The 18,222-nt window shown below is 37.9% G+C and overlaps 1 protein-coding gene across 3 annotated transcripts in view; it reads left to right on the forward strand.

Annotated features, from left to right (window-relative positions):
• Positions 1 to 18,222, forward strand: part of megf6.S (multiple EGF-like-domains 6 S homeolog) — a 320,522-nt gene that overhangs the window by 251,988 nt on the left and 50,312 nt on the right. For all 3 annotated transcript variants that reach the window (XM_018228002.2, XM_041571504.1, XM_018228003.2), the window contains 8 exons: positions 3,081 to 3,206; positions 4,507 to 4,629; positions 5,799 to 5,921; positions 7,469 to 7,606; positions 9,889 to 10,011; positions 12,998 to 13,120; positions 14,269 to 14,424; positions 14,747 to 14,878. In XM_018228002.2, the coding sequence (XP_018083491.1) occupies positions 3,081 to 3,206; positions 4,507 to 4,629; positions 5,799 to 5,921; positions 7,469 to 7,606; positions 9,889 to 10,011; positions 12,998 to 13,120; positions 14,269 to 14,424; positions 14,747 to 14,878 (1,044 nt within the window). The remainder of the gene's footprint in view (positions 1 to 3,080; positions 3,207 to 4,506; positions 4,630 to 5,798; positions 5,922 to 7,468; positions 7,607 to 9,888; positions 10,012 to 12,997; positions 13,121 to 14,268; positions 14,425 to 14,746; positions 14,879 to 18,222) is intronic.

The following is an 18,222-nucleotide window of genomic DNA, read 5'->3' on the forward strand; positions in this document are numbered from 1 at the left end:
TTTAAAAATTTTCTTGTGTAATATACTGTACAAAGCAGAATAAACAAATGAGATTACGGTTACGGCAGACATCCAGCCTAAATAGACTTGGTTTGCTACGCACCCAAAAATAACTGATGGTTCATATTAGCTGTACTGGATTGGAATTTACTTTGCACAATAAAAGCAAATGATAGGAAAAATGAAAAGTCACTTTAGAGCTTATAGCATGGCACGTAAATGCTGATAATTATGTATTTTTTTTATTGTTAATGAGTTCTAGGTCCATCCTAATTTCTGTGCCCTGATACTGTACTTGATTAAATAAACAGACCTAAACTACAAAGTTTTATTGCCATCATATTTCTAAGTTAGTGAGTTTTGTTTAAAATGATGATGATGGTGATGTGTAATGGTGGTCACAGGCTGCAGTGGAGCCCTGTACTTACCTCCAGCCTTCTGGCAGATACAAGAACTTTTTGACACCAGGTTTCAATTTTCTGTGCCCCTGGGCTGGATCTCATGCTCTATAAGTGGTTCAGTGCTCCATTGGCATTATGCCTTATGATAAACCAGAAGGTAATTTAGATGTAGAAAAACCAAAGCAGTCAGTATCAGGCTGTAAAATAGTGACGGATTAATAATGTACTATGCAGATATGGGGGCACATTTACTATTGGTTGAATATCGAGGGTCAATTAACCCTCGATATTCGACCGTCGAAGTAAAATCCTTCGACTTCGTATATCGTAGTTGAAGGATTTACTGCATTTACTTCGTTCGAGCGATCGAAGGAAAAATCGTTCGATCGAACGATTAAATCCTTTGAATCGAATGATTCGAAGGATTTTAATCCATCGATTAAACAATTTTCCTTCGATCAAAAAAAGCTAGGAAAGCCTATGGGGACCTTCCCCATAGGCTAACATTGGTGCTCGGTAGGTTTTTAGGTGGCGAAGTATTTTTTTTTTTTAAAGAGACAGTACTTCGACTATCGAATAGTCGAACGATTTTTAGTTTGAATCGTTCGATTCGATGTCGAAGGTCGAAGTAGACAATTTCGATGGTCGAAGTAGCCAAAAAAATACTTCAAAATTCGAAGTATTTTTTATTCTATTCCTTCACTCGAGCTAAGTAAATGTGCCCTTAATGTGTGGCTCAAATTCTTGAGTTGACACCTAATTGAGGGACCAACCAGTGGCCGATTAATGCACAGGCTCCCCTAGGCTATAGCCTAGGGACACCGTGTGATCAGGGGTCCATTTCGTTTTTTTACAATTATTATTTCTGTTTTTTTTAATATTTATTTTTATTTGTGCTGCTGTGTTCAGTTGGGCGCACTTCCTCGTAGAAGAAGGCAGGCAAGGGGTGTGTGTGTGTGTCCGGATGTGCGCAGATTCAGTGATGTTACTGGCGTATGCTGAACCCAACCCGGCACAGAGATCTGCACGAATCAGCAGTAGCCTAGAAGGGGGCCTGTGTCATTAACCTGTCACTTGGGGTGATGAGTGTTGTCTATTCCTAATAATAGTGACATGTGCATTTTGCTGGATGTGGCTTGCCACCCCTAGCTGCTGGTTTACCTAGGCCTGGGCCTATGTGTCCTCCTTGCAGATTTGGTCCTGACTGCCGCCATACCCTTAATTAACTGCAATTCTGTTTATCCTTTTACAGGGTAAAGTCATGTGGCTCTTTTCCTACACATATTAAATTAACTTTCCAAATGAACCTTGGATTTGTACAGGATCATTTGACTTTGCTCTTGTCACTATGACAGTACCCTCTGTTATATAAAGCTTGCGTCATTTGACAGGAAGTAAATGTCATGTGACTACCAGGAAATACACACAGGAAATCAAAAAATTTGAATGTAGTAACCATTAATGGAACTATGGGTTACTTGCTGTGAATACCCAGTCACTTCCCTTTAGTTTTAGCTGAGGATAATGACAATTTGTCATTCAGTTTGGACATTCCTTTTTTAGAGGGTCTAGTCATCCAAGTACTACATTTCTACATGTTTGACATGCACACTTTCCCAGAACTATAATGAACTGATACATCAGTATTTTGTATAGAGAAAATACAAAACTTGGTGTTTCTCCTTGGTAAGCTCAGAGAATTAAAGGAATATAAATGTCATGGTGTAAAAACCTACAATTGCAGTTCTAACCACCCTTTAAAAGATGCATCATATGGAAAACATGATCGCAGGTAGAAAACGCCAAATTCGAGGTTAACCTAGGGCGCATGGCATAGAGAGTGTGTTCCCAACCAGTGGTTTTGGTTGTGAGGCGCCACGCCGAGCCAAAAAGTCTGTTTTAATTGAAACTGCTTTATTGGCTGGAAAACACAGGTAGAGGATACATCCCATGAACCTAAAGTTCAGTTTCACTGTGAGTGGCAGCCCTCACTTAAATGCCACTTTTTGTCTCTTTAATTTCCCCCTCTTTTGTTTAAAGGAGAAGGAAAGATACAGAGGCATTTTATTGCCAATATATTAGCTGCAATAGTGCAAGCTAGAATGCTATATTGATTCTGTGGAATGTTAGAAGCTTTCTCTGTTTGTTTAGGAAAGCAGCTGCCATATTAGCTTGGTGTGACATCACTTCCTGCCTGAGTCTCTCTCTGCTCACTCATAGCTTTGGGCTCAGATTACAGGGGGGGGGAGAGGACCAAACTGAGCATGCTCACGCCTGGGGCAAGGAGGTTTAAGCTTAAGGCAGAAAGTCTGATACAGAAGCCCATGGTGTACACAATAGAAGGAAAGAAATGCAGTGTTTCCTTTGTCAGAGGACTCAGAGCAGCATTACTTTGAGGGTTTACTGGTGTATTTATATAGACCTTTCTGATAAGGCTGACTTAGTTTTTACCTTTCCTTCTCCTTTATGGGTGTTTTCCCTGTGCCTGTGTGAGAAAGTCAGAAAAATGATTATACTGTTAAACATTTTTTCATAAAAAACAGTGTCTGTGTTAGTGTTATTTTTCCTTCTACTTCAGGGAGGCAGGGATTAAATTTTGAGCACATAATCTAACATTTGTTTTTGTTTTGTGACCAGTTTTGTCCTTAATAAGCTAATTACATTTATTGTTCTGTTTAGCTGTGTTCTCTTGCTCTGTTGCCAATGGAGGCTGTGAACATGACTGTGTGCAGGTTACAGTGGCGCACTACCAATGTCGTTGTCGGCACAATTATCAGCTGAAAGAAGATGGCAAGCACTGTGAATGTAAGTGGATGCCACGTGCCACCACATGCCGGGAAAATGGCTCTCGGCACAAAAGTGTCTAACACCAACACAATGTGGTCCTTTAATAAATTATGCAGCAATTTGGAGAAGGCAAATACAAATCCCTGTGTTGGATAACAAATGCTTTACAAAGCCTTTATAAAAGAAAATAAGTTGAAGTGATCCATAGTTACACATGTGTTTCATTTATTCCTTTAACCCTTTCCATGCTGTGTGCCTTCCATATGTTGCTGGTAAGCACACAGTGCAGCCACAAATTACAAAATGAACTCCAAACTTTTAGCACAATGGTATTTTTATGTCAACAAAGTAGATTGTACATTGAGTGGCACTTTAGGATCAATTTATATCAACCAATCAGCAATTAGTTTTGATCAATATAGTCGGTGTCAGATTGGGACACCAGAGGCCCACCCAAAAACCTTAGACCAGGGCCCACACTCAGTGCTATTATTCTTCCTCTCCTCACTCAGCCTCTTTACATACTATAATACTATAATTATAATACTATTTAGCCTCTTTGTTCTCCTAGAAAAACGGAATGGCCATGAAATAGTTTAGCAGCATGTGGGCCCACTGACACCTGGGCCCACCGGGAGTTTTCCTGGTATCTCGGTGGGCCAGTCTGACACTGAACATAGCGCTGGTAAAGTAATAGAAACAAATCTTTGATTGGCTACTTTGGAATACTATAAGTTTTTTTTTTAGTAAGATAGCCCCAGCCTTTTTCAGCCAGATGTAGTGGATGAGCATGTGACTCCCAAAATGGTTGACACCAGCTGCTTTAAATATTTACAGTCATTTTTCCTAAGATTAACCACTTTTAATAAGTAGTGATGGGCGAATTTGCGCCGTTTTGCTTCGCCGAAAAACTTGCGAATTTTGCGCGAAATTCGCAAAACGGCGCCGGCGGCTCGTTTTTGACGCCGGCGCCCGTTTTTTCGACGCAGGCGTCAGTTTTTTCAGAAAAATAAAAAATTTTGACGCCGGCGAATTTTTGCTGCAAATTTTCGCGGGCGTTTCGCGAATTTATTCGCTGGCGGCGAAACGCGCAAATTCGCCGCGAATTCGCGCCTGGCGAATAAATTCGCCCATCACTATTAATAAGCAAGAAATCTAGAAATATGGTAAATGTAGTTGTGCAGAAAGTATGGCAGTCCTACTTAAGTTAGTCATTGCAAGATCAACTGGTCATATAATTAAGGCAATTGGGAATCTTTGCTGTACAATTACCCTGACATCAATTTCCGTTCTTCATTCATGTGATATACATATACAGTGACCAACCCGTGTTCATCCAGAAATGGGGGCTGCATGCACCAGTGCAACAACGATGGGGGACTTGTAAGGTGTTCGTGTCACCCAGGATATAAACTATCAGCGGATGGCAAGTCGTGTGAAGGTACAGTACACATTCATAACTGCAAGCATTCTTTTCTTAAATGTAACCATCTGGTTTAAACATTACTGGAGAGATTAGTGCTGCAAGACCCCTTCATGCTTTCTAATCAATGGTTATAAAATGTCTGCCAGGCCTCATAAGTGTTTTAAGCCTTGTTAAGTCTGCCCATAATGGCCTGACTGTCAGCTAGTGTCTGCTGTGACTAATTTCTGTGAGCACAATATAAAGCCACAGACTCACGATGTTGGGAACAGGAAGCTTGGCAGGAGAAGGATTACATTTTCCTCTGTACTCAATGGATTTCAACATAAACTAGGGCTTAGTTAATTTCAGAGGCACACAGATCAGGAAAATGGTTTCCCAATCCAAAAAATGATTATAGGTATTAGAAATAGTATTATTACATATTTGTTTTAAAGGGGAAGTTTACCGGATAATTTACGTTTCAGCCATGATGTAGAAAATGTTGTCTTGAACAATTTACATTTAGCTTTCATGCAAGCTTTGTATTAGAAAGCTAGAATAAAAGTTGAAAGAGAGAGAGCGCCTGAACATAATGTTACAGATACTGTACCTGCTAATTGGTTGCTATTGAAATTGGTAGGATGGTCATTTAAAGGTGTTTCTCAACATTGATAATTAAGTTGTACAGCCAAAGTGCATTGGGTCATTTATTTTTTGCACTTCTTAGTTGATAGTAAAAACCCCTTTTTTGTCAAATGTAGCATGTTATTGTTATTTTGACTCAAAACTGCCAGGGACATAGCAAGTTTATAGGACAGTGCAGGACTAGGATATTTGGCTGTAGGTATTATAAGCAATTATTATAATAATGAACTGGTTTATCAGTCAGTTCCCCTGTGCAGTATATTTCGACTTAATTCAGTCTTTGGTGTTATCGTTTCCTGGTATTTGAGATTGAATAAAGCCGCACATTACTCAAGTTGAAATTTTTGCTGAAACAATTATTATCTAGATTCTTGCAGATTTGGGTGGGCAATGGAGTCATGTACCTATGGCCTTCAAGAAGAGTTGCAGGAAAAGTTTGTGGATAGAACTCGTTTCACTTGAAAAATGCTTTATTTTAGCAGAATTGTTTCTGTGCTTCAGTACCCTCCTTTTACATGTAATAACCTCTCTATTATGTCCTACCACTTGTTTTTTTAAAGACATTAATGAATGTTTGACTGGCTTGGCCATGTGTGCACACAGCTGTCTCAACACTCGAGGCTCCTTCCATTGTGGCTGCAGTCCTGGTTATGAATTGGGAGCTGATGGAAAACAATGTTACAGTAAGTACCCTGAATTAGAAACCACAGGTCACCATTAACGCTTTTGGAGTTGATTAATGTTTAAAGTTTCTACATTTCTGACCATACTGGAATATTTTTAATATTTATGAAACTGGTATATATTTTGTATAGCCTAATTGACTTTTTAATTGGCTTTCTGCTGCATACTATAATGCACAATTCAGACATGATTCATGCTACTATAATTCCTTAACATTCTCCAAAATAATAGAGAAAAACTGTTTAAATAATTTGCACTTCAGTAATAAGGAATTTAACCAGTCCCTGTTGGAAAAAAAAGGTTTCCATTGTATTTTTCACTTTGCACCTTGCCAGTTTTAGAAACATCTCCCCAAAATCAAGTCTTTTTTCTCCTTGACACAAAAGTTCTGTCTTCTTATTCTCTAGCTAAGGTAGCCACAACTATGCTCAGAATATTTATGCATAAATTCTAAATGTATATATTTAGAGAACAAGTGGAAGCCAACTATTAATGTTAGCTAAGTCAATAATATATTAATGTTATTGTGTTTGTGAATGTTTGAAAGATCCCTGTAAATGATGAAGTGTCTAAAATATATGCTTTTTTGGATTTATAAAGTTGTTATGGTGAATGAAAATTACGTCAGATAACCCCCTTGGTTTGTGCTTATATGTGGAGCCTAGATATGATCATTTTCCTTATAAGAATTTGCCAAGATCAATTAACATTCCATCAAGAGCATCCAGCTGTTAACCATAAATACTGTGTTATGTCTGAAAATGTAAAATTCAGCGGACCATAAATGAGATCTGATTAGCTGTTGACAATAGTTGAAAGCTAGCGTAAGAATAAAGAAAATCAGTGGCAGCTACGAACTTGGAACAGGGTCTTGGGGCAAAGGGGAATTCAGGATAACAGGGTAATAATCCAAGAGGGTAGCTTAGGAAAAGATTTCCATAAGGTGCCTATAAATCCTGCATCATGCTGTCAATTTGGAATAAATAAAAAAGTAACTAGCAGATATGTTTTAGCAGTGTGCCCTGTGAATTGCAGATGTTTTACAAACCTTTACATTGTATTGTGTAGTGTTTATGTATGTAAAAACAGGTTGTTCCAGTCTAAAGGGAAGCCATAGGTAAAATAATGTATGCCATTGATACATTTGAGATTGTATTTACTGTTCTGGAATGCAGTGTTTATGTGGCTCTTACTCTATTAATACATTTATTGATTTATACACATCTGCCCACTAGACTGTTGGTGACTGGCTACTCTAATTATTTGGCTACTCTATTATTTGTAGGACATTAAGGTGGCTACAGATCAATCCCTTAAATTCCAACCAAACTGTGTTATCATTGCCCACAAATATTTCTGTGATAAACATTGAGTACAGTCACCGTAAAACATGGACCAAAAGCCAGCCAGTTGAATATGTCCTAACGATCTTCCTGATCTGTAAGGGCATTAATTAAAAAAAAAAAAGTGTTACAGAATAATGTCATTTTAAACCTGCATTAATTTCAAAGAAAGACATTTTTTATGCATTGCTTGTATTTTCCAGGGATCGAGATGGAGATTATTAATAGCTGTGAAATCAACAATGGAGGATGTTCCCATCAGTGCAAACACATCAATGCTGGTCCTCTGTGCCTCTGCCCCCAAGGGTTTGAGTTAGATTTGGACGGAAAAACCTGTATAGGTAAATAAAGTAATTCATTAATTTTACTATTCCTGGACTGCAAATCTAGCTTGTTTCATGCACACTGTATACATTTAGGGGGTTATTTATCAAGATCTGAATTTATCTCAGTATTTCTAATATCAAACTTCGAGCAACTCCGAATTCCCGAATGGACCTTATTAATGAAGAAAAAAGCCTGAAAAAATAGGGTCGGGCAAACTACGTAGCTTTCCCTTGAAAAGTTTTTGCGACAAAACCCTGAAATCATCGGATATTGGTAAGGACATCATGGGACCTTCCCCATTGACTTATACAGGGTTTTGTATTCTGAGTTTTTAGATCATCGGACTAATAAATCTTGAGGTTTATTCGAGGTTCGAGTATTCAGACCTTGATAAATAACCCCCTTAATCTTGAGCACACATTAAGGGGGTTATTTATCAAGGTCCAAATTTATCTCAGTATTTCTAATATCAATTCCCAAATAGACCTTATTTATGATGAAAAAAGCCCGAAAAAATAGGTTTGGGCAAACTTCTGAGCTTTTCCGATTTGGAGGTTTTTTTGGAGTTTTTTTTCGATCTTTAATAAATCTCAAAAAATTTCAAAAACTACCAATTATTCGAGATTCAGATATTCGGACCTTGATAAATAACCCCCTAAGCATGCATTGCATGAACATAGCAAGTTTTAAAGCTGATTGCTAGCATATGAGGCTTGAAACCCTGACTAAGCTGCTAGGGGAGCACAAGGACATTGCACTGCATTGGTGAGCATCTTCCTTTTGGAATCCATCCCTACTGTTGTTAGGAAATGTGGCATTATATTAATCACATGGGTGAAGGAAGATTCATAACATTACCTATCATATGTTTCCTTGTGTTCCCATCTCTTGGGGTTCATGTACAGCTCACCCTTGTGTTTCGATAAAATGTAGCGCTTACAAGCTCTATAATAAATATTTAATATATGGGTTTTTAGAACATATATGTATAATTTCAATACATGTTTTTGTATACATATATATATTATTTATTCACATTTGTCGTGTCCTTTGAAAAGCATAAAAACCATCACTACTATCAGTAAAAAAGATAACTAATATAACACCTCTGTGGCCCTCCTTATCCATTTGCTTTTTATATTAGGATGCTTAAACCTTTGACACAAGCAACCTCCCCTGTTAAAGTTCAAATGGGTTAAAACTTATTTGAAACACTATAAACTAAATGAACTTGATACCATATTTCCCCCTAACTTATATTGAAACACATGGCAAGCCAAAGCACAAAGGCGTTTCCTGACACAATAGAATGTGTCTACTGTGTAAATTCTGCATATGACAGTTGTACAATATAGAAAGAGGCCTGCCACCTAAACCCCTTTAACCAGAGAATCATTGAATATTAATTGTTGAGGTTGAAAAGAGACATTAAAGTTACAAAAATCTACTTTAGTAAATGCAAAGTGTACCTAACTTCCACTGATTAGACAAAGTAACTCATTTGAAATTGTGCACCAGAAAAGGAAAATATATTTCCTAACTCCAAAACTCCATTTCCTAACTCCAAAACATATCAATCATATAAAATATGCACAGACTCACAAAAAAAATCTCATATTGTCTCCAATCCCTGGGGAAGAAGATGAAGAGGTAAAAGTAAACCGAGGATAGTGAAATCAATGAGAGGTGGTGGTTCCTTATCCAAAGAACCAAGATGTGTTTCTTCACTGTTATTAATAACACGTCATGTATTTTCTCCCAAGCTAAAAAGGCAGTTTTTCATATGTATGCCAATACAGTTGGTTCAAGGAGAGAATTCCTCAACATTACAGCTCACAAACTTATTTTTAGAAGCTCTTTTTGCATCTTAAAGGAGACCAAAATACATGAATAATAAAACTTACCAGCTCTGGAGAGGGCACCCTACCCACTTCTGAACCAGATCACTGCATCCCCTCAATAGTGCCCTGTTTTTGTTACCTATGCAGAAAAAGTAGAGTAGTGCAGCACCAACACTAGACCTGTCTGTAACTGCACATACTCAACATCTGGGATACAAATATGTAGGATAAGCATAGGTGCAGTGCATCAATTAAATTAAACAGTGGTTATTATTGTAAGTATGTCTACACCCCATGTCTTCATATCTTTCTGTATTTCAGCTGAAATTGCTATGCTACTAGTGACACTGGAGATACCTTTCAATGAAAAATGAGAATGAGAGGACATGGAATATGTGCTGTTATTAATTGTTAAAATGGCTCGATGAGTGACTTATCTTTCCCTATTCTCCTAGACACAGATGAGTGCACAAATGGGGCATCATGCTGTCAGCAAGAGTGTTCTAATAACCCTGGGGGTTATGAGTGTCTGTGCTACCCAGGCTATAGACTCAACCCAGATGGATGTGGATGTGATGGTAAGAGTATTTTTAAGATGTTTAATGTACTGCATATGAAACAGAATTCCATTCTATGAGTAAACCCATGCAACAAGAAAATTATTTCTTTTTCAGTACAGATGGGACACACATAGGTTACTGATTTGCACATATGTATACTTTTATATATGCTGCACTGACCATTTTAATAATATAGCAACCGTTCAAACAGGGGGCCAAACATTGCAATAAATAAAAATAATGCACACTAACAAAAATAAAGATATATACATTAACAATCATTAAACGACACAGGAAGAAGGCGGCTCTTGCCCCATAGAGCTTAAATCTAAATATGTGGATTGCTTAAAGGCACAGATAGGACACATATGTGCCATATGTGCCAAGACTGGATCAGGTAACATGTTAATGCTCCAAGAGGTAATTATGGAATTTAATTTTGAAAGGGCTGAGGGAGAGTTCCTTACAGTGGAATTCAGAAATGTGATTTTAAAGGTAGGAAACAACAAGAGACTAAGACTAGGGCCAGACAATGAAGACGATTGTGGATTCTCCACAAGGTGAGAATCAGTTGCCCTGCTGCCCCCCTTGTCGTCTTAAGGAAAATTTTAGTGCAAAATGGCGCATTGCGGTGCGGAAATCCAGTGTGTCTGCCTGCAGGCAGAGCAGGATGGAGGATCAGAGGGTGAGTGGATTCTCAACCTGCTGAGAAATGCAGGCTGAGATCTGCAATTATCTGGCCCTAGCCTAAAGGTTAAGAAAGGGATGTCAGTGGAAGTTGGTGGTATGAAAAAAACAGTGGCACTGAGAGTATGAAGAAGATAATAAGGGACATATGGAGACACAAGTGAAGAAATGTTGTCAGGGGCAGACGTGAATGTCTTTGAAGGTCAGCAATTTAGTAAATTATCCTTTGCTTAATAGGGTGCCATGGCAAGATTTTTATCAAGGAGCAGGTTCTTCCTTCAAGCAGTGGGGCTTAAATGGAATGTCAAAAAAAGTGAAAAAGTTTCTATTAGAGAGAGTATTTTAAATAAAACAACAATGTAGTCCATAAGACGAAACTTTTCAAGAATGAATGTATATGTGACCGTGATTCTAAGCAGCTTGTATCTACTCAATCTCCTTGTTGTTTGTTTCATTCAAACTATGGCCAATATTCAATTCAATGGGAACATTTTTTTATATGTGTTATTACTAGTGATGGGCAAATAAATTCGGCAGGTGTGAAATCGCTGTAAATTTTCTGTGTTTTGCCGCTGGCGAATAAATTTGCAAAATCCTGAAAAAATTAGCTGGCAAAAAAATTTGGACGCGCATCGGAAAAGTCGATTGCGTCAAAACCGTCATGAGTCAACACTATTTGGACACCCATTGACTTTAATGCCCGTGTCAAAATTGACACGAGTGTCAAAATTTACATTAATTGACGTGGGCGTCAAAATTGACGCGGGCGTTAAAATTCGAGTTTCGGGAGAAATTCGCCCATCTCTAGTTATCACATGAAAACTTATAGGCGAGATTCAGGCATGACTTTTCTCCTAATTCAGTTCTAGTTTTGTTCCATATACTTTATTAGAGTTTTCAGGTGATAAACAGTGAGGTAACTTTTTCTCATTGAATTGAAACTGGCAATGGGAATATCTGGAGTTAAATTAGGAGATAAGATTTTCTCATCAAATTGAATCTGGTCCTATGTATTTAAATTGTTTGTAAATCCCATCCCTCCTGTAACTCCCGAAGACTGGGCCCATAATCCACTAACCCAACTATGAGACATGATAGTGAGAGGAAGTTGGGGACTTTATCAAGTAAACTGACATATTGTTAGTGAAATGCATCCATGGTTTCATACAGCCGGCCCTTGAGACATATAGTGCCCTAAATAATTCTTATTGGGACACCGAGATATAAATTAAACTTGCCATGTTGTAGTGGATGCTAGATGACTTTGTTTCACAAATAAGTCTTTATATTGTATGTAATGGCATTCCACTTTGTTGTCATATTAAATCATTTATTAATGAGCTCCCTGCTGCAAACAACTCACTTATGCTGTTCAGTCCCAAAAGCCTAGCAGTGGCAATCAGTTGGTTCCACATGAAAGTTGTTAGCCTGGGGAGACATGTCATCTGGGAAATCAGTGGTGTAGCAAGCTGATTACAGCATGAGTCAGTGATTTGGAATGCTCTGCGACTAAATATCCTGATTACATTTGAGGGATTGTGCTAATTAAACAATTAATGTCCCTAACTATAGGGAAATATTCATATCTAATGGTGGAACAAATGTATTTCATGTATTTATTTACCATCTACTACAGTTCGGGTATATTTTATGGCAGTACCGCATGTTGATCTGAACTCACTACTAAGTTCATAATATATATTTCTTCAGTACCAAATTACTGTTTGTACTGGCTGTAGGAGTTAGAGGTGTAAAGGTGCTAATGAGCTAAAGTTAAGCAGCATACACTCTTTAAGATGGCACTGTAGGGGTCAAAACCAATTTTGTTCCCTGCAGTGACTATTTGTAGACTTACAACCTGATTTTAGGGGTTGCCCATCACACCTGGAGTCACAATGGGAGATTTCACAGTGGAGCTGTAGCTGCATTGTACATTTCATTCAGATGAAAAAAGCACAATGCTGGAATAACTGCACCTATTCTCTGCTAAATGAGAGCATGCATGCATAGAAAAGAATAGTAAAAAAAAAATACATTTTATTTATTTAGCAATAAAGTCATACCCTTTAGATATACAGGTATTTGTGCTCTGCTTGATAGATGCAATATTTTGACTTCAGAACTTTTGGCAATCATAAGGTGCAATACATTTTGTGTATTCTTCATTAATCCAGGGTATTCAAGAAATTCCTTGATTGCCTGTATTTATAATTGTTTGGAGGTTTGGTTAGCATCCTTTTCTGGTTATTAATGCAAAAACAGTGCAGTATGACATGTAAGTCATTTGGACCAATAACACAATGCCATTTTCCAACAGATGTGGATGAGTGCTCCTTGAATAATGGAGGTTGTGAACAGCTGTGTGAAAACCTGATTGGTTCCTTCCAGTGTAGCTGTTCACCTGGGTATAGACTGGATGGAGACAGTAAAAGTTGTGTTGGTAAGTTCCTTAGCTATTTCATTAACTATATATTTGTATTCTTATATTTCTGTTTTTGATGTGCACAACAAGGGCCGTTTTTGTAAAGTATTAATAATACAGACAAGGCAGTAAGTGCTGAAATTAGGACAAAAGAAGAAATAGACATCATGTATTTATACCAAAGTTTAAATGCCAGGTTTTAAGAGAGACCCAGAAGCTTACCAGCTGAAAGCGTGAGTGAAAGCATAATATCTAATGCAGCTCACATTTCTGGAGAGAATTGTACATGAGTGGCAAAAAATTCAGATCCTAGGCTAGTGCTCCAGCATGTAGGTTCTGAGTTTGAACAAGGGAAAGTTATTGTAAGGCATGGAAGGGAATATTTCATGTTATGGATCAGAATGATAGAAGAGTTTAAGGTGGGCAATATCAGTCTGAAAAGGTGATATGGAAAGGCAATGGCTTCTCGGAGAATGAAGGACATGTTCAGGTATATAAGGAGATATAAGTGAGAAGTGAGGTGCAGTATGATTTTTTTGTAAAGGATTTTATAAAGTATTTATTGCTTGATGGGAACCAGGACATAAAATGAGTAATGGAGGAGCCAATTTGTTTTAGAAAGGAGTGGAAGGATTTTGGCAGCAGCAGAAGAAATTAAGAGGCGCTGAATAGGACGAAAGTGGGAGGATGAATAACCCTTTAATATAAGGTGGCAGTTTGCTAAGTGAGATAAGATGTGTTCATGGATGCCATATTAGTTTTATCTGAGAGAAAGGTAAGGATCATTTTGGAATTATAAATCAAGAGTTCAGCAAAGGTACAGAGAGTAGTAAAATATAATTTAATGCAGGATTGTGAATCAGCACTGTTAATGAGCATGCTGTCAATGATTATAACAATGGTACGAAGGAGGCTCAGTTTTAGTTGGGTCAGAAAACCTGATCACAGAGGAAGTCATTGCCAGGGCAAGAGAGCAGGATTTACAGGAAGTGTTAGGCAGGGATTTTACCAATGGATCTTGACCTGGTAACCAGTAAACCAGAGCAGCTCAGCTTTGTCATAAACAACACCATTAGATCACCTATCTGGGTATTTGCTATCATTCATAAGTGAATAAAAGTCTGCCTCTGTGCGTGGTCATATGCTTTTGTTTTTTTTCCCCAAAGCCATTACTAACCAAGTGGATCCTGATCAACGTCCTATTGTTCGCTCTCTTCCACAAGTCACTTTACTGAGGGATGAATTTGCTCAATTTTTTGATGACGACTATGATGATGAGGAAGCAGAAGCCAGGGGAGAACATACCCTCTCAGAATCATTTGGTAACAATATCTTCCTTTTTTAAATCTTAGCATTGCTGGTTTTCTAAAAATGCAGTGTGTCAGATTGATAGGTGGACCAATTTAAAAAAGAGAAAGAATTGTAACAGCAGCAAAACTATTTGACATTCCACTGGAATTAAGCCTAGTTTTCCCTGTTTAAAATTCTTATGAGTTACCCATTGAGTCACACCTTTTATAATAAAAGATCCATTATACAGATTTTTTTTAAAGAGTATACACCAGGTAACCCAATACATGGGAGCTGTTGCTGTTAAAAGAAGATACAATACTGTTCATTTCTAACAAAATTTCTTTTGTTTAGTTTGTTTTGGTGGCAGCTTTGGCCCTGACTGTACACTAACCTGTGATGATTGCAAGAATAGAGGCACATGTAATGATGAGGAAGATGGCTGTGTGTGTCAGGAGGGCTGGACAGGACTTATATGTAACCAAAGTAAGTAGAAGAGAACTTAGGATAGCCAAATGTTCTTATTAAAGTGTACTTATAGAATACCTTGTATATTTAAATTGTTTCTGTTTCAGGAGGACTGACCCACACTCCATATTGGTCGCTCAGATCTGGTTTAATCTAATTTGGGCTGCCAGGTTTTTAATAATTAAATATTATACTGTGGCTACTGATGGAGAGGATGACATTTTTTGACACTCTTCGGGGTTATTTATCAAGTTTATCGTAGTTTTCGGAGCAAAAAAAAAAAAAGGAATTTTTCCAGATTTATTCAAGTTTGATGGTCTAAAAATGCCGAATCCGAAACCCGGGCATCCAAAAGCTCTCGAGGTCCTATATAAGTCAATGGGGAAGGTCCCAGTGTCTACGCCGATGTCCGTACCGTTATCCAATGATTTTGGGATTTCGGCACAAAAATTATTTTGCGGAAAATTTTGAACAATTCTGAGTTTTCAGGGAAAGATCCGAAGTTTGCCCGACCCTATTTTTTTGGGGTTTTTTTTCCCATAAATAAGGTCCATTCGGGAATTCAGAGTTGCTCGAAGTTTGATATTAGAAATACTGAGATAAATTCAGACCTTGATAAATAACCTCCTAAGAGTGTTTAAGGCATTTGAGGCCAAGAACAGAATCACTGGTTTTACACCATTTATAGGGTTGTTGTTGTACATACCTATGGTTTTGAAGCATACTGCCTACTGTCTGTCTGCATCCTCCTTCTTTGATTAGCCATTTTCTGTGTTGTGTCTGTTTCTGTTCCTCTTTGATGGAGCTTGGGTAATATAAGCATAGGAAACAGTTGGATTGTGTACAAGCAAAATAAATACATTGATTGCTGGTCAAGTAACTGGCACACACAGATAATGTTGCGCTTCTAGGCATGTATCGAACATCTTTAATTGAAGTTAAAGCTTTGTCCACCTCTTTAAGATAATAGAGAAGTAATCATGTATGCCTTTTAAGGAAGGAACTCTATCACTCTATCACTCCATTAAGTGGTGTAACTTGGGGAGCCCAGACCTCTCTTCAATTTTTTTCCAGACCCCCTTGCCTAAAACTTGCTATAGTGAGCAACACAATGCTATATTCCACTGTTAGTACACTGGTTATGTGATTAACAACTATACACCAGCCACCTCAAAACTCGATGCCTTCCCCACCGTGGTATGGGGACTGCAAGCCCTTATTTAGGCTTATGAGTTCATTTTACCAAAAGATAAATACTGCCCATTCCATAAGAAAGTCTAAGATCAAAAATAGGGTTGCCACCTGGCCGGTATTTTACCGTCCTATCGGGTAAAACATCTGCCAAGGCCGGGGCCGGTATTACAAATTTACCAGCAATGCAGTTGCTGGTAATTTGTAATACACTTAAAAAAAAGCCCTTGGTCCGCCCCTAATTTGCTCAGAACTTACCTTTTTTTTTTTCAAGCTTCTGGCTATCGCTCATGCTCCACATGTTGCTCCGCTCCTTTTGCATCACTGTGTGTGGCTCCACCCCCTTTTGCATCATGGACTGCCTCTTTTGTTGGTTGTGATTGTGAAATTCCCCCATATTTCCCCCCAATTTTAAATAAAACTTGCAAATAGCAAAACAACACTCCGAAGTCTCTGGTATTCAAGTTCAATTCCCCCAGTATTTTCAGTGTGCCAATAAATAGACTCATGAATTCACAGTACACCCATCACCAGGTCTCCTGCATTCATAGTGTAGGTTGTGCCAGTGTGCCCCTCCATTAAAGTGCATTGCCTTCCAGCATTTCACTTCAGATGTGCTGGGTACTGGTTAATTTTGTTTATCCTATATCTTGTTATAATATTGCATCTATATTGTATCGGCATTGTAGCTGTTGTAGAAACTATAACGCTCCCAGCATATACCCCCATACAGTTCAGCTGTGGGGATGGAAAGATACTGAGAATGCATGCTGGTGTGACAAAGGTTGGTTGTCCCTGTTCTAGCTTTGGTTTGATTTCCTGTGTTCTCATTTTACACTCGTGATCCTTAAAATAGAAATCGTAATGCTTAAAACATACTCATAAAACCAATTTGGGAGGCATTTCAGTCTGTGCTGTATTTTCCTTAGCTGCACGCATTTTGGTTCATGTTCACTTATTGAGCTTTTCTTCCTGCCAAAATGAGCAACCGCAATTTGGACTCAGTCTCTTGTAACTCTACTATTGGCACTTGAATTTCAACAGAGATTGTTTACTATATCAAACTGGTTGATTTCAGCCAAAGAAAAGAAAAAATGTAGAGTTCTACATTTATTTGTTGTATAGTAATCACCAATGTATGCCCCATATATAAGTTTTTGTAATTGCCTGTAGGGACATCCAACTTATCAGCCAAGATTTTTAGTTTATCAAATGCCCCAGTTTTATATGCATACATACATTTGCCTTGGAGATCATATTTCATGACAGATTCTAAATTGTTCATAAGCCTCTAGCCCATGATCAGGACTTCAAATTGGTTAGACTTGGGATTACATAGTATTCTGCTTCATTTATGACCAAGTAATTAGTACGCAGACAATGTTGTTTACATAAAGGCTGCAACATAATTCTCAAATGCTTCTAAAGGCCAACCATGTGTTGGCTGTCACCCATAATACTCCATTGAGACAGTATTAACCAATGCAGCCAAAAGTATGTTTCGGTTGATATATCAAGATGAATAATCTGTAAATAAACATACTTATAGTTAGAGCTCTGAATGAATCAGAGTCAATAATTTCTACAGCTGTTGGGGAGCATCCAATTTTTAGGTAAAAATTCAGCCCCAGATGGCCTGGATAAGAGTTTATGGACATTTGCTGATCTCCATATAATGCTAATTTCAGTGTTGCTCAGAGAAAATAGCATTCACTTATTATAGTGTCAGGTGGGTTCCAATAAAGGAATCGGTCAACCCAAAGCAATTGGGTGATCTGGAGGACTATTGTCCACCCTACAAACAACTACCAAAATGAAGGAACCCCCTATATGAAATGTTAAGCCAATCACAGAATATCATCAACAATTAAAAATTCTGCATTGTTTCTGAAATAAACAAGAACACTATTCCTCTCTCAGCTTCTATTTCACTTCATGCAGCAGTTGGGTATTAGATAAATGATCCAATATATCTTATAGGGGGGTTTCCCTTCCCTATCAGATGTATTAGAGCTCACTCAAATAACTGATTCCAGTACGAACAAAATCTAACAAAATAACTGCACAAATCCTGCATGTAGAGAGACAGGTTATCTGGTGATTTTAATAAAGTGAGCTCTAATACATCTTCTAGATAAAAGGAGCCCCCCTATAAGATATATTGGATCATT

This window comes from Xenopus laevis, chromosome 7S (genome assembly GCF_017654675.1).
Source record: "Xenopus laevis strain J_2021 chromosome 7S, Xenopus_laevis_v10.1, whole genome shotgun sequence".
In the NCBI taxonomy this organism is placed as follows: domain Eukaryota; kingdom Metazoa; phylum Chordata; class Amphibia; order Anura; family Pipidae; genus Xenopus; species Xenopus laevis.